The sequence below is a fragment of the Nyctereutes procyonoides genome, unplaced genomic scaffold, assembly GCF_905146905.1.
Source record: "Nyctereutes procyonoides isolate TBG_1078 unplaced genomic scaffold, NYPRO_anot_genome, whole genome shotgun sequence".
In the NCBI taxonomy this organism is placed as follows: domain Eukaryota; kingdom Metazoa; phylum Chordata; class Mammalia; order Carnivora; family Canidae; genus Nyctereutes; species Nyctereutes procyonoides.
This window is the reverse complement of record NW_026575125.1, coordinates 118,964,219-118,982,224: the sequence shown is the minus strand read 5'-3', so window position 1 is coordinate 118,982,224 and position 18,006 is coordinate 118,964,219. Positions and strand designations below refer to the sequence as shown.

At 62.4% G+C, this 18,006-nt stretch overlaps 2 protein-coding genes across 4 annotated transcripts; both read left to right on the top strand.

Annotated features, from left to right (window-relative positions):
• Positions 1 to 1,171: 1,171 nt before the first annotated feature.
• On the top strand, positions 1,172 to 7,621 carry RENBP (renin binding protein). The gene is made up of 11 exons (XM_055339178.1): positions 1,172 to 1,255; positions 1,533 to 1,642; positions 1,802 to 1,877; positions 2,079 to 2,154; positions 2,327 to 2,499; positions 3,089 to 3,313; positions 4,062 to 4,143; positions 4,471 to 4,646; positions 5,297 to 5,428; positions 7,292 to 7,379; positions 7,472 to 7,621. Exons 1-11 carry the CDS (start codon positions 1,229 to 1,231, stop codon positions 7,603 to 7,605), a joined length of 1,299 nt encoding a protein of 432 aa, XP_055195153.1. The 5' UTR covers positions 1,172 to 1,228; the 3' UTR covers positions 7,606 to 7,621.
• Positions 7,622 to 7,837: 216 nt separating this feature from the next.
• Positions 7,838 to 12,355, top strand: NAA10 (N-alpha-acetyltransferase 10, NatA catalytic subunit). 3 transcript variants are annotated; one of them, XM_055339112.1, is made up of 8 exons: positions 7,838 to 8,017; positions 8,424 to 8,522; positions 8,780 to 8,820; positions 9,665 to 9,710; positions 9,796 to 9,911; positions 10,109 to 10,153; positions 11,442 to 11,526; positions 12,034 to 12,355. In XM_055339112.1, the coding sequence occupies exons 1-8, from the start codon at positions 7,997 to 7,999 to the stop codon at positions 12,268 to 12,270; spliced, it is 690 nt and encodes a 229-aa protein (XP_055195087.1). In that variant the 5' UTR covers positions 7,838 to 7,996; the 3' UTR covers positions 12,271 to 12,355. The 3 variants fall into 3 exon arrangements, with proteins under 3 accessions (XP_055195087.1, XP_055195086.1, XP_055195085.1); XM_055339111.1 differs by having other exon boundaries at positions 8,780 to 8,838; XM_055339110.1 differs by lacking the exons at positions 7,838 to 8,017; positions 8,424 to 8,522; positions 8,780 to 8,820 and adding an exon at positions 8,863 to 9,503.
• The last annotated feature ends 5,651 nt before the right edge of the window (positions 12,356 to 18,006 follow it).

The following is an 18,006-nucleotide window of genomic DNA, read 5'->3' as shown; positions in this document are numbered from 1 at the left end:
TGGCGGCGGCATCATTGATGTGGGTGGTACAGCCAGGGTGAAACGGATGGGGTAGTGCCTAGCGCCACCTGGTCGGGAGGAGCAGTGCTCCAGCCTGGTACTCATGCTAGGGACCCAAGGGCCTTGTTACCCTCTCATCCAGTCGCTCCATCTCCGCTCTTTGGGTGCGTGTACCCATGCAGTGCCAGCTCACGGCCACCTCTCGGAAAGCCTCTGAGGGCAAGCTTCTCTCTCCCTGGTGCTCACTCCAGTGGGCTCACAGTGTCCCGTGCCCTGTTGATCTCGATACCAGGAGCCGTGGGCTCTGTCATCCCCACGGCACCAGTTCTCATCTGATTCGGAGCCCAGGTCTGGTGGGGAGGGGGTGCGGACATGAGCCCAGGGGGAGGGGAGAGCACCGGTGGCGGGGTGACACACGCCGGCCAGCTGGTGCAAGGGGCCTGTGGGGGGCTTAGCGTGGGAGGGGAGGGGCCTGTGCAGATCTGCCAGCTGTTGGAGGGCTGCGGGGATTCCTGCCTCCCCCCTACACCATCCCTCCGCTCACCTGCCCCCTGCCCCGCGGTGGCCCACAGGGCACTTGGGGCCAGGCCAGTGTAGCAGCTTTGGGGCCGGGTCACGTCTGACCACAGCACTCTGCGGTCTCCCGGGGAGAGGCCTGTCCGTGGGGAGAGCAGCGGTACCGGTTCTCTGCCTCAGGACTGGCCAAGGCCCCATCCACTGGACCCAAGGCCAGGGTGCTCACCCACAGGAACCTTAGAACCTTCCACATACCAAGGCTTGTCCCTGGCTAGGCATGAGGGGGACAGAGTCCAAGGAAAGCAGGGAGAGGCCGGACGGGAAGGGGTTTACGGTAAATAAGGACACGCATCTGTGAGCAGGGCGGGTGGGCCCACAGTCCCCTGCCCACTGCCCCCTCAACTCAGTTCGACGGTGGGGAGAGGTGGCTTGGAGGAGCGGGTGTCGGGGAGCCAGTCCCGCCGTCCCACCCCAGACCGTCCCTGGCTCAGCCAGCATTTCCCATCAGCAGGATCTCCAGCCTGCTGCGCTCCGCCCAGCACCGAGGGGCGGGGCCGGCGAGCGGGGGGCGGGGCCTGCGACCGCCGAGCCCCGCCCCCAGGCTCTACGGAACCTCCCGGAGGAGGGGGCGGGCGGGGCGCGGCTGGGTCAGCTGAGTGACAGTCACGGGACCCAGACCAGCTCGGTCTGGCTTCCTGGAGGAGAAGGAAGGATGAGCGGGGGTCTCCGAGTGTGGCAGGCCAGTGGGGGGGCCCGTAGTGGGGAGGGTGTTGTCCTGGAGGACTCCCAGGACGGTGGGGTCAGTCCCGGGGCCGGTCCCGGGACGGAGGACAGCCCCGTGCAAGGGTGTGGGGAACCCTGAGGTCTGGGCTCCGAGGCCTGGGGGCCGAGGGGAGACGGCTCAGGCAGCCTTGGGGTGACCTGGGGCACAGAGGAGCCTGTTCTGGAGGTTGGGACCTGGGAAGATGGGGAGGGCTGTGGAGAAGCTGCGCCTCCAAGTCCCGAGTCCCCCCCAGGACATGGACAAGGAGCGGGAGGCTCTGCAGGCCTGGAAGGAGCGCGTGGAGCAGGAGCTGGACCGAGTGGTGGCTTTCTGGATGGAGCACTCTCACGACCAGGAGCACGGGTGCGCCTCGCCCTTCCGCTGCCCTCAGCAGGGGTCCTTGCCCCTCCTGAGCCTGCACCTCACTCTCAGCTGACTCAGATCTGCTGAGCCCAGCAGAGCAGTGGACCGAGGGCTGGATGCAAGGCCCCTTCCCGCCTTTCAATACTGTGCATCCCACAGGGGTTTCTTCACGTGCCTGGGTCGAGACGGGCAGGTGTATGATGACCTCAAGTACGTCTGGCTGCAGGGGAGGCAGGTAGGGGTGTGCCCAGGCCAGAAGCTCTCCCAGAGGCAGAAGCCAGAGGCCGCCTGGCCTGTCCTCAGTGTGCACACACAAGGCCGGTCATGTCCACACTCTCCCCCCCCATGACGGGGGCCCCTTGGGACTCCCTCTCATCCCAGCCCTGAGAACCCCTGCAGCTCCCACTTTAGCCATATTCCCTCCACTCCCGCACAGGTGTGGATGTACTGTCGCCTGTACCGAAAATTTGAGCGTTTCCGCAGCCCCGAAGTTCTGGATTCAGCTAAAGCAGGTGCCCCCCCTCCCCCGTGCCCATCTCCGCAGAGGCGCCTCCCAGTTTACTCTAGTTCCTAGGGAGGTCCGGAAGCTGTCCAGGGCCTGGGGGCACTCGCAAGCGGGAACGAAGGTAGGGGAAGGTTGGGTGTCCTCACCTGGGTTCTAGCGAGCCCACTTCCAACCACCAGGTGGCGAGTTTTTGCTGCGTTTTGCCCGAGTGGCACCTCCTGGCAAGAAGTGCGCCTTTGTGCTGACGCGGGACGGCCTGCCCATCAAGGTGCAGCGAACCATCTTCAGCGAGTGTTTCTACACCATGGCCATGAACGAGCTGTGGAGGGTGACTGGGGAGGCACGTTACCAGGTGTGCGGGAGGAGGGCGGCCCTGTGGGTCTCCGTGCCCTCACTCGAGCTGGAAGGGGCCACCTGGTGCGTCCCTGTTCTGCGCAAGCCTCCCTGGGCTCTGGCCGCAGGCTGGGTCGCTGCCCGTCCTGCCTCTGGGCCCCTGTGGCCCCAGGGCTGCTGGCAACGCCCCCACCCCAGCCCCGCTGTGCTGTGTTGTCATGGGTGCCCCCTCCCTGCCGTCTCTACCTCTGAATCCACGGTAGAGGGTAGAGCACAGGAGCACAGAGGGACCAGTCCTTGCAGGGCCCTGGCTGGAAGGGAGCGCTCCCTCCGCCCTGAAGCCCCCCCTGCTTTCCAGCCTCGCTGCCTGGGAGTGGCCTGCAGCCACACACTGGGAGCCCGAGGCAGGGTGGAGCAGAACCCCTCGGGGGCGGGGGGCCAGCACCCAACCCAGGGCCGGGCCCGGAGTAGGCCCTTGGTGGAGGTGTCGCCCTGTGCGTGGGTGGGAGGACGAGGCTCTCCCAGCCCAGGTCAGGACCCGAGGGACCACACTGCATGGGACGCAGCCTCGGCCTGGGCCTCCCCTCGCCTCCTTTCTCCCCACCCAGAACGAAGCGGTGGGGATGATGGATCAGATCGTGTACTGGGTGCGGGAGGACCCCTCGGGGCTGGGCCGGCCCTGTCTCCCGGGGGCCCCCGCCTCTGAGTCCATGGCGGTGCCCATGATGCTGCTCAACCTGGTGGACCAGCTCGGGGAGGCGGACGAGGAGCTGGCGGGCACCTACGCGGAGCTGGGGGACTGGTGTGCCCAGAGGATCCTGCAGCATGTCCAGGTAGGGGGCACGCCGGGTGGGGGGTGTGTGAATAGGAGGCTGACACTCGCCTGTCAAACGGGGCCTGGGAGCTGGGGAGTGGAGTGACCCCAGTCCTCACTCTCTGGGGCACCTCCTGTGCCCACACCCACACCCCCAGCTGGGTCCTGACGGCCCCCTTTACAGATGGGGAGACACGGCGGGAGGGGAGAGCTCGGTCTAGGCCCTGGGAAAGGTGGGGACCCCGGGAGCCCGGTAAAGGGCCTCTGGCACCTTAGAGAGCAGGAAACCCGGCCAGATCCAAGGCCTTCTGGGCCTCTGTGGGCAGCCCAGCTCACCGAATCTGTCTTCATTCATTTTTTAAAAGATTTTATTTATTTGAGAGAGAGAGTGAGAGAGGGAATGAGTAGGGGGAGCAGGGCAGAGAGAGAAGCAGTCTCCCCGCTGAGCCACCCCTGGACCCTGGGACCATGACCCTAACCAAAGACAGACACCCAACCAACTGAGCCCCCCAGGCGCCCCTGCAGCCCCCATTGGGTGTGTCGCTCTTCTCACCTCGGTGGCCCAGGCAAGGGTCAGAACTCAACCAGGTCCTCGGACCCCTTCTCAAGTAACCCCTCTGAGCCAGGCCTGCCAAGACTGCGGATCCCGGGGCGAGGGGGGGGCTGGGGGATGGGGGGACGGAGGGACAGAGGGACGGAGAGCCTGCCTTCCTGGTTGGATGGGCAGGAGCTGAAGGCAGATTTACCTTCTGTTCCTCTCTTGGCAGAGGGATGGACAGGCTGTGCTGGAGAACGTGTCAGAGGATGGCGGGGAACTTTCTGGTTGCCTGGGGAGGCACCAGAACCCAGGTGAGGAGTAAAGTGGGCTGGGGCTGGCCCAGGAGGAAGGGAATGCTAGGTCTGGGTTCTGTGCTTTAGCTGTGGGGAGTGCCTGGGGTCTGCCCTCCTCCCTGCACCCTCCACCTGCTGCTGAGGACCAGGCAGGGAAGCTGGGACAGGCCTCCTAGGCTGGGGTGTCCTCAGCAGGGACAGACCCGGAGGGCAAACTTCCTGCGGGGCGGTGGCTCCGAGCAGCTCCCAGTCGTGGAGGAGGAAGGCAGGCACTGTGCTCTGCAAGGGAGGTTGAGCCCCCGCCCGGGAGCATCTGCTGCCTGCCTTATCTGGAGCACTCACCAGGCCATGCGCTGGAAGCCGGCTGGTTCCTGCTCCGTCACGCCATCAGGAAGGGTGACCCCGAACTTCGAGCCCGTGTTATCGACAAGTTCCTGTTGTTGCCTTTCCGCTCTGGATGGGACCCTGACCACGGAGGCCTCTTCTACTTCCAGGACGCCGATGGCCTCTGCCCAACCCAGGTGGGGATGTGCCCAGGGCCACACGGTACTGGCCTGTTCAAGGCTTTCTTCCCTGGGAGGTGGGTGCCGTCATCACCCGGGTCATAGAGGGGGCCTGGGTCTCAGAGCGAGGAACTTGCCCAGTGAGACCCTGGGGGTAAACTCGTGACTTCGACACCAGCGGCCCTCGACCTCCTGTGCATAGGGAGGCTGTTAGGGAAGGCAGACAATGCCAGTTCTGAGACATGTGTCTCCTTCATCTGTGAAAGGCTCTCGGGTGGGTGACTGTAAGGTGTCAGTGGCGGGGGCAGATCGCTCCCTTATGTCTGTTGCCTCTGATCGCGTTTTGATCCTGCTGAGATCTGTGGGGGTGACTGACCGTGCCACCGGCAGGAGCTGGTGTCCAACGGGCTTTAAACAGACAAGACATGGTTTCGAGTCTAGGGTTAAAGGGGAGGTCACCCCGCCCTGGCCCTTTGGAAGGGGCATCTGGCCAAGAAGCTAGTCCCATTCAGACAGGCCATTCAGACCCTCAGGGACATCCATTCCATGACGAAGCTCCAAGTGCTTGGGCCGCGCGGAGTTTGAGCCATGATCTGGAGGATGGGCTGAGAGTGGTGGTGGGCGGCGGGGGGGTGGTTCTCAGACACCTGCCCCTGCTCTGCTCTCAGCTGGAGTGGGCCATGAAGCTCTGGTGGCCACACAGTGAAGCCATGATTGCCTTCCTCATGGGCTACAGTGACAGCGGGGACCCCACCTTGCTGCACCTCTTCTACCAGGTGGCTGAGTACACCTTCCGCCAGGTAGGTGCTGCTTCCTGGTCCAGAGCCCTCTGTGGGCTCAGGGTGGGTGTGGATGAAACGGCAGGCAGCCACTCCTGTCCAGGTGGGCCGCGGCCAGGCTTCCTTGGGCTGTGGGAGGAGGCTAGGCCCCGAGGGGGACGCTCATCCCACACCCCCTTCTTCTCTCCCTCACTGGACACGGTCCCTCAGCTGGCCTGAGTTCCTGGAGGTCCGGCCTCTGCTCCTCTGGAGCTGATGTTTTGGTTGCGGGGTGTGTGTGTGGGGGGTGGGGGCAGACTATAAACAAGTAAACAAACATATAGACGGTAATGACCGCTTTGGAAAACAGATCAAGGTCAGGGGATTGGGGGATGAGCGGGAGGCAGCAAAGGCAGAGGGGGTTGCCCTGCACAGAGGAGTTACCTTGTGGGATTTAGGCATTACTGGGTCCTGGGGCTTTGGGAGGGGAGTCTGTAGAACACGGGCAAAGGTAGGGAGACAGGAGGCCAGTGAGGATGGGGGGGCCTGGCCTGGGGTGTGAGCTGCAGTGGGCAGAGGGGTCAGAGTCTGCACTGGCCACGGTCACTTGGGTGTTTTTTTTTAAGATTTTATTTATTTATCCATGAGACATACACACAGAGAGAGTGGCAGAGACACAGGCAGAGGGAGAAGCAGGCCCCATGCAGGGAGCCCGACGTGGGACTCGATACCGGGACTTCGGGATCATGCCCTGGGCCAAAGGCAGGCGCTAAACAGCTGAGCCTTCCCTCACTTGGGTGTTAGAAGGAGGTAGAGGATACTGTGAGCCGGGAGGCAAAGTAAGCTTTTGGGTACAGAAGGGGAAGAGAAGAGAGAATAGGAGACAAGAATCAGCTGTGAGGTAGGAAGGAAGCCAGGGGTCCCCCAGAAGCAAAGCCCTGTGAGCGGAGTGATGTACCAGCTGGTGCTCAGGGCTCACCTTGGGTGCAGCGCCTGCCGATGAAGACTCTTCATGTGTTTCTAAAGCCGTGATCCCCTGGCTGGTCAATCCCAGTACAGCAGGGATGGTGTTATTCTGGGGTGTGTGGGCTTCAAAACCTGGGAGAAAATTATACCTCCATTTGCACCAAATTGGAACCCAGCGTTCGCTTCCACAGTGGTGCCAGCAGTGCCAGAGTTTGCCATCAGTAGAGGTCCCCAGTGTGTTCACATTACAAGCATTGCACAGACACACATCACCACTTCCAAACACGGGAATCCGGAGACCTGAGGCTGTTCGTGTCGAATGCATTGCTAGAGAGCATGGGTTAAAGAGCACCAGTTTCAACTGCATGAAGGGGGATTTAAGGAATACTTTTTCTTTTTTTTTAAGGCGAGGGAGGGCCAGAGCGAGAATCTCCAGCCCAGGCCTCCGTGGGGGAGCAACTTGCTTCAAAGTTGCATGGAGGTCCCCGCCTCCACCAGGGTTCTCTGTTTCTTTGTTTTTTTAAATCATTTTTTATTTAAATACAATTTATCCACATGAACTGTGTCCACGCGCTCAGCTCAGCGAGATGGGACGATGTATGCATTTGTAACCAGCAGCTCTGGAACGTTTTGGTCATCCCCAAACAGGGTGCTTCCCAGTCCCACTTGTGGGGTGTCGAGTCCGAGCCCGTGCCCCTCTCCCCCGAGGGTTATGTAGCTGCACACTCCCATCCCCGAGCAGAAAGGGGAAAAGCCCCACGCCCTCCTCTTGGCCCTGGACGCGGTCTCGCCTTGAAAAGCGCTGATTCTGGAGCCACCTTCGCCGAGCCGTGACCGCGGGGTAGCGGTGCGGTGGGGACGGTGAACGCCCCTTTCCCTGGCCTTGTGGCCCCAGGGAGACTCCTGCAGACCCTGGCTGTCACTGTCTTGTGATTGCAGTTTCGCGATCCTGAGCACGGGGAGTGGTTTGGCTACTTGACCCGGGAGGGGAAGGTCGCGCTCACCATCAAAGGGGGTCCCTTCAAAGGTGAGTGGGGGACGGCAAGGGCGGCGCCGCAGGGGCTCGGGGCCCTCGGCTGCCCCTCGGCCTGCGACCCGTTGTCCTGCCTCTCCCCGCAGGCTGCTTCCACGTGCCGAGGTGCCTGGCCATGTGCGAGGAGATGCTGGGCGCTCTGCTGGGCCGTCTCGCCCCGGCCCCGAGCCCCGGCCCCGACTGCCCCGCCGCCGTCCCCGCCCGCCAAGCCGCGAAATAAAGCTGAGCCTGCTCCACCGGCCGTGTGCGCGCGTCTGTGGGGTCGCGGGGAGGGGCGGCCGCCCACCTGGCGGCAGGTACCTGCGGTCCCCGCCCGGCCCCGCCCCCGGGCGCCCGCCCCGCGCCGCGGCCCTCGGCTCGGCCCGCTCCGTCCCGCCCCGCGGAGGGGCCCCGCCCCGGCCGGCCGCGGGGGCGGGCTCGGAGGCGCGCACTTCCGGCCGGTGGCGGGGCCCGGCGCGCACCGCCCCTTCCGCCGCCACCCCCGCGAGCCCCGAGACCCAGCTCCAGCCCCGGCCCCAGCCCGGCCCGGCCGCCCCGGCGTCGCCTTGGAGCGCGGTGGCAGCGCTGACTGCGTCTACGACCCGCTGGGAGCCGCGAGCCCCGCCGCCGTTATGAACATCCGCAATGCGAGGGTGAGGGGCGGGGGCGGGAGGCTGTCCGCGCCGCGTGGGTGCGGGGCCCGGGGCCGCGTGCGCATGCTCCCGAGGGGCCCGGCCGGCCCGGGCGGCTCGCCCCCGCACGCCTGCGGCCTCGGGGCACGGACAGGTGAGGGCCCCCGTCCCCACGGCGTGGACGTGCCGCAACGGGGATGTCGGGGCGCCCGTGCACGGTGTCCCGGAGCCTCCCGGCGCTCCCGGCCGTCCCTGGGACCGAGGAGCTCTGCACGGCGGCGGTGCAGACGGTGACGGCGCCCGCCCGGCCCCGCGGGGGCGGGGGTCGGGGAGGAGAGCGACGGGGAGCTGGCTGCTAGGGCGGCTGAGGCCTACTGGGTCACCACGGCCCCTGGCCCGACCGCGCTCCCTGCCCGCCTTCCCGCAGCCGGAGGACCTGATGAACATGCAGCACTGCAATCTCCTGTGCCTGCCCGAGAACTACCAGATGAAATACTACTTCTACCACGGCCTTTCCTGGCCCCAGGTGGGCAGCTCGGAATTTCGGGAGGGGGCAGAAACCAGGCCAAGGAAGATCCACGTGGGAGGAGCAGCAGTGGGCTGTGCGGCAGGCAAGCCAGCTAGTGGACCTAGGGGTCGGGAGCTGTCACTAAAGCCACCCCTTGACCCGTTTCTGTCATGCGCACAGTGACAGGCCAGCACTGGGACCAGGGGTCTGCCACGGGCTCGTCCAGCTCTGACAGGAGGTTATTTTCTGACTTCTTTCCCTTCCTTGTCACCTAGCTCTCTTACATCGCAGAGGATGAGAACGGGAAGATTGTGGGGTACGTGCTGGCCAAAATGTGAGTCACCAAGGACGGAGACAGAAGCCTGGTGCCAGAGTTGGGAGTGGATGGCGGGAGGGTGAACGCCAACACCACGTGTGTCTGCTGGATGCTGCCCTGTCTCGCTGTTTCTTGTTTTAAGGGATTAATTTACTAATCTTCAGTTCACTTTCAAGTTTACGAAAAACTGGGTGGGAAGGATAGACTTCCCGGGTACTCCTTACCCTTTGCCCCCTAGTTTTCTCGATCGTTAACATCTTGCAGTACGTTTGTGACCGTGGATGAACCGGTATTGCCACATGACGGAGATCTGCTTTGTGTTGTACTTTCTGTGGATTGGGGCGTGTGTCTAAGAACATGTATCTGCTGTTCCACACGCAGGAGCTTCAGTGTCCTAAAAACCTTCTGGGTTACATCACTTCTCCTCTCCCCCCCCCCCCGCCACGGGAACCACAGACATAGTCACTTACCATGTCTGTAGTTTCTCTTCTCCAGAATGTCGTAGAATGGGAATCCTACAATATGGGGCCCTTTCACGTTGGCTCCTTTCGCTTAAGTCATGTGCATCAAAAGTTCTTCCATGTCTTTTCATGGCTTCGTAGGTCAGTTCTTTATGGCACGATCAGCATTCCCATTGTACCCCCACAGACGCTGCATTTGTCTTTGGGCCACTGTGTGGGCTTGTGAGTGTCCCAGCTCTCCTCACTCCAGGGTCCAGGGAGCGGGGGACTTCGGAGCCACCAGAGGACTTTGTGCTCCTGCTTGGCACACGCCCCAGGGATGTGGGGTGGTGACTGCATCTGCACCAGGCTCCTTTCTAGCCTCTCCTTTCTTCTTGTTCTAGGGAAGAGGACCCGGATGACGTGCCCCATGGACATATCACCTCTCTGGTATATGGGGCCTGCCCAGCTCCTGGCAGGGGTGGAGGTGGGCTTAGTTGAGGCAGCCCTCAAGGTCCCACTCTTCTCCCACCAGGCTGTGAAGCGTTCCCACCGGCGCCTTGGCCTGGCTCAGAAGCTGATGGACCAGGCCTCCCGAGCCATGATCGAGAACTTCAATGCCAAATACGTCTCCCTGCATGTCAGGAAGAGGTGGAAGCCAGGCTGAGGGAGAAAGGGAGGGGTGGAGGGAGGAGGTACTGTCTTCATGTGGGTCCTGGGGTTCCTTGACTCTTGGAGAAGATCTGGGACTAGTGGGGAGGGGGGCACGGGGAGGGGGGCCAGGCCTGGACGTGCCGTCCCTGTCTGACCCAGTCTGTGCAGCTCAGCAGCGCCTTGTTCCCCTGCAGTAACCGGGCCGCCCTGCACCTCTATTCCAACACCCTCAACTTTCAGTAAGTAGATCGAGATTTTTCTAATGGAATGGGGTGGTCCCAAGTCTGGCACATCCAGGCATCTGAGACAGGCTGAGCTGCCTTCCAGGTGGAAGGATGTGGGTGACTGGGGGAGAGACCTGGGCTTAGCTGAGATGGCGAGCAGGCCATGGACTTCCAGACATTATCAGAATGTCTCCTTCAGGCTCTGTGGGGACGACACCTGCCTGCTGCAGTCTGCTCAAAGCACGTTGTGATGCAGGAGTGTTTGGTGTGGCTGGCTGTGTCGCTCCATGCCGGCTAGGGCTAGGTAGAGGGCCATGTGGTGAAGCGCAGTCTTCTCAGTAGAGGTTCGGGAGTAGAGGTGAGGGCCTGGGAAGTGAGCAGAAGCAGGGCTCAAGGTGCCCTGGCACGTAGAAGCATCTAAGAGCAACCAGGAGAAAGGAGAGTGTGGTGCTGTGGAAACCTAAGCACATCGAGGCAGGTAGAGCCATCGGCAAGAGCAGTGGAGGGATGCAGAGCCCTGGGGTGTCCTGGTGGATGAGGGCAAGCCCACTTGGGGACATGGGGGTCTCTGTGTGCCTGGCGCAGAGCAGAGAAAACCTGGCAGGGAACTGATGTGGCGGAAGCTGCTCGAAGGGGAGGCTGGGGGTGGAGGGCCCCCAGAGACAGCTTCAGCTTCAGTTTGCTGGGGGTGAAGACGGACCGCCAGGAAAGGCATTCAGGGAGGGGTCCTGATCTGGATATAGAGTCTCTGGTGGCCAACAGTTCTGGGGTCTCGGGGCTGGCCAGCCCTCCTAGGCCATCAAGTCCAACACCCTTCCAGTGGCAGGGTACCCGAGTGTGTGCATCCACCCTCCAGTGCAGGCTTGGCCCCTAAGGTCCTCAGAGCAGGGGTCACAGGGCCTGGCAGTGAGTGTCAGGAACCAGAGGTTCCAGCTCCCGTCCTCCTCCGTTCCAGTGGCTAGGCCCAGGAGTCAGGCTTGGTTGCTCAGTGAGTGACAGGGAACAGGGCATGGTGGGAAGGGAAAGCTAATTCAGGGCTTGGGCTCACAACAAACCACAGAAACAGATGTGTGGGAGCCAGCTTAGGGACACAGGACAGTGGGAACCCCCAGAGGGTGCAAGGTGCTGGGTGCTACTTGCTGCCTACTGCTGGCGAGCACAAAGGGCAGGCTGCGTCGGAATGGGCTTGCTGTCTCCGTCAGGGGAAGACAGACGTGCCGCCGCACTAGCGCAGGATGCCAGAAGACTGAGGAGACTTGACCCTCTGATTTGGGTCGTTCTTTTCTGCTCCTCCTGCCCCCAGGATCAGCGAAGTGGAGCCCAAGTACTACGCCGATGGGGAAGACGCATACGCGATGAAGCGGGACCTCACCCAGATGGCTGACGAGGTGAGTGTCCCTTGGGGTGCCTGAGGCTGTCAGAGGCCCTCAGAGGCTGTGCTGCCCAGTCGGGGCCCCTTCCCCTCACGTCCTCAGCTGCCAGGTAGGGAGCAGGCCATGGCCGGGCTGGAAAGGAGGTATCACCCCAACGTTCCCTTCTCTGCCAAAGCCTGTCCTGTCTGAGGCGTGATGGCAGAGGAGAGGGAGGAGGCTCTTGGAAGCACCGAGAACTTGGTCCCCTGGTCTCAGGGGTGACACTCGGCTGGGAGAGGAGAAAGTCAGGGTCCTGCCCCAGGCTCGTCAGGGGCCAGGGCCGTTCTGAGGGCTTGGTGGGCAGCCCGTGTGAGGGAGGCATGTGCACGCTCACTCGAGAGGAGATTGCGGGGCCCAAGAGGTCTCCTGCCCCAAGCCTGCCGCCCTTCATCCCTGGTGGGGGGGGGGGGTGGCAGAGGGACTGCGTGCTCAGGAGACTTAGGTCCCGTCTCCCCTTCCGTCCCTCCGGGCTCCTGGCGGCAGCTGCGACGGCATCTGGAGCTGAAGGACAAAGGCAGACACGTGGTGCTGGGCGCCATCGAGAACAAGGTGGAGGGCAGGGGCAGCTCGCTTCCGAGCTCTGGAGACACCTGTCGTGACGAGAGAGGCTTGGCTGCTGACGATAGCGGGGGCGACAGCAAGGATCTCAGCGAGGTCAGCGAGACCACAGAGAGCACCGACGTCAAGGACAGCTCAGAGGCCTCTGACTCTGCCTCCTAGAGCCTGCACTTGCTCCTCATCCCACCCTGGCCTGCCCATCCTGTGCTCGCCCCTCGAGGTTTCCCAATAAACTTCCCCCAGTGGCCTTGGGGAGTGTGTGTGTGCGAGTATGCACATGGGGGGCGGGCGGGGGGCCACCTCTCTCCAGCCACTCCATGTCCCTGTGGTTATGGACATCACAGCCTTTCAGCACCGCATGCCCTCCAGAGCCAAGTAGAGGGGATTTGGAGGTGGGGCTCCCATGTCTGATGGCTTTCGGCACCGCTGGGCCCGGGAGAGGGACACCCTGGAGTTCTGGAGGCTGGTCCCTGCCGGGAGGCAGATGCTCTGCCGCTGCCTTGCTGGGCTCCTGATGCCTAGAGTCCATCAGGCATGATGGACTTATCTGGTGGGCTTATCTGGTGCCGTCCTGTCTTGTCATGGCCCAAGCAGCCACCCAGTTGCTCAAGTCCTGGCAGCTGTCCTTGATTCCTCCCTCCCCTGCCATCCAGAAGATCGGGAAGTTTGGTGTGTTTGACTACCGTAATACCCATGGAATCTGCCCCCTAACCTAAGCCTTCATTTGGAAATAGTTGATAAACCTTATTTTTAGTACAGCATTAGGTTTACAGAACTGAGCCATTGGATAGTTCCCTGGAACCTCCCTCCCGCCTCCTTCACCATCCCCGAGTTACTCTGTATCAAATGTTATATTTTGTATCAAATGTTACATGAGCCAACATTGATATATTATTAACCATAGCCCAGGACTGATGGTTCCTTTTTCTGTTGCACATTCTGGTTTTGGACAAAGGCATAAAGTCATTTCCTTTTTTAAAAAAGATTTTATTTATTCATGAGAGACACAGAGAGAGAGAGAGGCAGAGACACAGGCAGAAGGAAGAGCAGGCTCCATGCGGGAGCCCGATGTGGGACTCGATCCCGGGTGTCCAGGATCATGTTCTGGGCCGAAGGCAGGCGGCTAAACCGCTGAGCCATCTGGGCTGCTTTTTTTTTTTTTTTTAAGATTTTAATGTCATTTTTAAAAAATTCTTTTGAAAGATTGATTTGGGAGAGCGTGAGCATGAGCAGAGGGAGAGGGAGAAGCAGACTCCCTGCTGAGCAGGGAGCCCCATGTGGGGCTGGGTCCAAGAATCCCAGGGTCTTGACCCGAGCCCAAGGTAGATGCTCTACCTACTGAGCCACTCAAGTGCCCTGCACAGGGTCATTTCATACAGAACATGAGCCCTGTTTTTTTTTCTTTTAATTGGACTGGTTGGCATAACAATGTTAGATCAATTTCAGGTGTAAACAGTGCTGCGCCACGTCTATAGGTGCTGCTAGGCTCAGCACAGGCGGAGCCCCCATCTGTCACCACGCGCTGCTGTTACGGTGTCCTTGTATTCCCGGTGCTGTGCCTTTTATTCCCCATACACTCATCCCATAACCGGAAGCCTGTATCTCCCCCCCTCTTAACCCAGTTTGCCCATCCCCCTTCCCCTCTGGCAACCAGTTTGTGCTCGGTATTTTATTTTTTATTTATTGACACAGAGGGAGCGGGCACACGCAGGGGGAGTGGCAGGCTCCGCGCCCAGGGCGGGTGCAAGCGGCGCTCGAGCCCAGGACCCTGGCATCACGACCTGAGCCCGAGGCAGACGCTTCGCCAGGTGCCCCGTGCTCTCCGTGGGCGGGCTTCTGTAAACCGTCCGTTTTCCGTGGCTTTACTCCAGCCCTGAGATTTGCTCCCGCGCCTTTGTCCCCGTCCCCGCCCGGGGCTGTACAGCGTCCCCCGCGGCGGTTAGGCTCGGGCAGGCTCTGCCTGGGCTGCCCGCCGCGGCGGGGCTCAGCGCCCCGGAGCTGCCCCTGTGCTCGCTGCGGCTGCTCGTGCAGACCGTGCGCGGCTCCCCGGCGAGACCCGCTAAGCCCCCCGCCCCCGGCGGCAGCTCGCAGCCCTCTCAGGCCGCCGCCCGCCACGTGACCGCCGCGCAGCCGGAGCCCAAAGCCGAGGGGGCGGGGCGCAAAGCTGCGCCTGCGCCAGCCCGCCCGCCCGCGGCCCCGCCTCGCCCCGCCCCTGCGTCTGACGTCAGGGCCGCCCGCGTCGGCCGCGCGGCCGCCTCCTTTCCCAGGCTCTGAGTGGCCGGGCGGCGGCGGGGCGGGCCTTCCCGCGCGGGGCGGGCATGCGCACTGCCTCGGCCGCGCCCCAGCGCGGGGCGGGGGCCCGCGGTCGCTCCCACGGCGCCCGGCCGCACCCTCCCCCTGCCGCGGCCGCCCCGGCCCGGCCCGCCCCTTGCCCTGCGTGCCCTGCGTCCCCCGCGGCCTGGGGCGGCCGGGCGGCTTCCCGCGGCCGGGTTTCCTGGGCGGAGGTGGGGGCCGCGGCGGGGGCGGGGCACGCAGGGGAAGCCGCAGGACGCCGGCCCCTGGGGCCCGGCGCTTCCCCCGCCTCTGCGGCCGCCGCCCGTGGGAGGAGCGACTCCGGGGCGGCGCGGCGGGCGGCGGGGAGGCGGGCCCGCCCCTCCCTCCTCGCCGCGGGGCTGGGGGGCTCCGGGGACGCCCCCGCAGGCGGAGCGCCCGTGCGCAGCTGGGTGCACGGCCGTGCCCCTGAAGCCCCATCCCTGGCGCCTCCTAGAGAGCTTGTAGGAATATAGGGGCCCCGCGGCGTCTCCCGTGGGACCTTCCCTGCCCGCTTAATGCTCCCCCCCTTCTCGCTCTGACGCCGACTTAACGTGGAGCTCGTGTCTCTCTGGCCCATCCTCCGCGCCGCACACCTGACCACGGCGGCCCCGAGGTCGCCCTCAGGACCCAGTGTTTACTCCACTCCTCAGCTCCTGGACCGAGGTCCCAGAGATCCCATCGGGTCCTCGCCCTCTGCAGGATAATGGGCTTTGGGATTCTTTGAACGGGAATGGAGGGGCGTGAGGATGGAGAAAGCGCTGGGCCCTCAAAGGCCAAACAAGCGTCCCTTTTTTAATTTTATTTATTTAGTCATGAGACGGGGATGGACCTGGAGGGTATTCTGCGGAGTGAAATAAGTCAATCGCAGAAGGACAAACAGTGTATGTTCTCATTCATTTGGGGAATATGAATAATATTGAAAGGGAGTATAAGGGAAGGGAGAAGAAATGGATAGGATATATCAGAAAGGGAGACAGAACATGAAGGCTTCTAACTCTGGGAAATGAACTGGGGGTGGTGGAAGGGGAGGAGGGCGGGGGGTGGGGGTGAATGGGTGACAAGCACTGAGGGGGGCGCTTGATGGGATGAGCACTGGGTGTTATGCTATATGTTGGCAAATCGAAGTCCAATAAAAAATAAATTTATAAAAAAATAAAAAAATATTTAGTCATGAGAGAGGAAAAGCGAGAGATAGGCAGAGGGAGAAGCAGGCTCCATGCTGGGAGCCCAATGTGGGACTCGATCCCAGGACTCCAGGATCACAACCTGGGCTGAAGGCAGGCGCTAAACCGCTGAGCCACCCGGGGATCCCCAAACAAGTGTCCTTAAAGCCAGGGCTTTTTATGTCAGTTTTATTTTTACTTTTAAAGATTTTATTTATTTGTTCATGAGAGACACAAAGGAGAGGCAGAGACACAGGCAGAGGGAGAAGCAGGCTCCCTGCGGGGAGCCCAATTAGGACTCGATCTCGGGACCCCAGGATCATGCCCTGGGCTGAAGGCAGATGCTCAACCGCTGAGCCACCCAAATGCCCCCCCCCTTTTTAAAAAATTTATTCATGAGACACACACACACACAGAGGCAGAGACACAGGCAGAGGGAGAGGCAGGCTCCATGCAGGGAGCCTGATGTAGGAATCGATCCTGGGACTCCAGGATCACGCCCAGGGCCGAAGGCAGGCACCAAACCGCTGAGCCACCCAGGGATCCCCCTCCTTCTTTTTTATAAGTCAGTTTTAAGGCAGCAGCCAGGGATCCCTGGGTGGCGCAGCGGTTTGGCGCCTGACTTTGGCCCGGGGCGAGATCCTGGAGACCCGGGATCGAATCCCACGTCCGGCTCCTGGGGTGTGGAGCCTGCTTCTCCCTCTGCCTGTGTCTCTGCCTCTCTCTCTCTCTCTCTCTGTGTGACTATCATAAATAAATAAAAATTAAAAAAAAGACCTCCATCTGGTTTTCTTTTAAAAAAAAATAAAGCAGCGGCCAAATGGGGCATCGCATGAGTATTTCTGGAGCCATAAAAGGATAGAAGAGAGCATTTGAAAGTAGGGGCTGAGGCGAGTTCAGCAGCAGTTTCCTGTGGGCTTGCCCTCGGTGCATGGCTCTGCTGGGTGGGCGAGGGACTAAAGGGGGCCGGTCAGGGCACAGTTGGAGGGTAGGGGCCAAGGCATGTTGGGGTTAGCTGATGAGGTATGGGGCGTGGGTTCCTGACCCAGGAACAGGTTTGGGGGCGGGAGTGCCTGGACATGCTTCGGGAAGGGGCAGCAGGCTCGCCTGCCTTGCTGGAGGACTCTCAACAGTGTAGTGCTGACGTCAGGAAGCCCAGGTCCTGGGCCCAGGTCCTGGGCCTGCTGGTGTCTTGCCAGCCCCCGCGGCCTTCCAACCCCAGGTGCCTTGGACGCGTGGTGTCTTAGAGAAGGGCTTTGGTCCTGGGTGGGAGTTAGGGTTGTGGGGCAGGGAGGTGGAGAGGTCTGTTTTCCCCTTCTGAGCAAGAGGATTGCTTGTAGCTTACAGACAGGAAGTGCCTGCACAGTCTCCCCCATTCTTCCTCCCCCTAAGCTGCGGGTCAAGGTCCCACGTGCCCACATTTGCACTGAGACTGACTTTGACATCCTTGCACACACGTGTCTACATGGAGTCCTTGCACTAGTGCTTACAGGCTTGCCTCACCCCCCGGGGCATGAGTCTGGAGTTCAATTGCCTTGCCCTGCGCCCCCCGCCCACCATCTGTACCCCAGGGATTCCCTCCCACCCAACTGAAGACCGTTGTCTGGTTTGCTTTGTCAACTGCCACCTGCATCCTGCCTTCCCAGTTTACTGGACCAGATCCGTTGCCCTTTGGCTTCAGGTTGGCAGAGAGGGGTGGAGGGCGACTCCAGCACCCCCGGATGAGGGAGGCCCCCAGATTGTCCCCCAGGCTTGCTTCGGCTTTGTGCTGGCTGAGGGGGGAGGACGAAGGCTGAACCCCCAGCCCGAAGCCTAAGACAGGGCAGGTGCAAGGGCAGGCCAAAGAAGGCAGAAGAGGCTCTTCCGGCAGCAGGAAGTGGTAGGAAGTGGTAACTACCTATGGGGAAATGAGGCTTGTTCCTCCCTATGGGGTTGAGCAGAAGGGGAACCTCAGCCAAGGCCTGGGCTCCCCACCATGAGGGGGCCTGAGGGAACAGTGACTGAGGTTCTGATCCCTGGTGGTGCCCTTCCTTCCCTTCCCACCCCGGGCGTCCCAGCGGGCTCCCCAGGCTCCTAGCACTTGGCTGGCTCTGGTGGGGCTCGGGTGGGGCTCGGGTGGGGCTCGGGTGGGGCGGGGTGGGGCGGGATGCATTGCGATCTGGAGGTCCGGCGCGATGTCCGGGGGGGCGGGGGGAAGCAGGTGGCCCGGGGCGCCCAGGGCCTGGAGCAGCTGTGGCATCAGTGCCCGCTGGCATCCAGGGCCCGGGGCGGCGCGGGAAGCGTGCGGCTCGGGGCGGGGGCGGGCCGGAGGGTGCCAGCCTGCTAGACGCCGGGCGCTGGGCGCGAGGGGGCGACAAGGTCCGGCCGCCGGCGGACCCCGCCGGAAACCCCTCCCGGCGGTGCCAGGCTGGGGGGCGCCCCG

Bases quoted from the DNA above. Each gene is read 5' to 3' on its own strand.
- NAA10 (XM_055339110.1), top strand. From the start codon at position 9,292: ATGTCTGTAGTTTCTCTTCTCCAGAATGTCGTAGAATGGGAATCCTAC. The intron at 9,504-9,664 runs GTGAGTGTCCCA...TTCTTGTTCTAG, and splicing joins TTGGGCCACTGTGTGGGCTT to GGAAGAGGACCCGGATGACG. The intron at 11,527-12,033 runs GTGAGTGTCCCT...TCCTGGCGGCAG, and splicing joins TCACCCAGATGGCTGACGAG to CTGCGACGGCATCTGGAGCT.
- RENBP (XM_055339178.1), top strand. From the start codon at position 1,229: ATGAGCGGGGGTCTCCGAGTGTGGCAG. The intron at 1,643-1,801 runs GTGCGCCTCGCC...TGCATCCCACAG, and splicing joins TCTCACGACCAGGAGCACGG to GGGTTTCTTCACGTGCCTGG. The intron at 7,380-7,471 runs GTGAGTGGGGGA...CTCTCCCCGCAG, and splicing joins CAAAGGGGGTCCCTTCAAAG to GCTGCTTCCACGTGCCGAGG.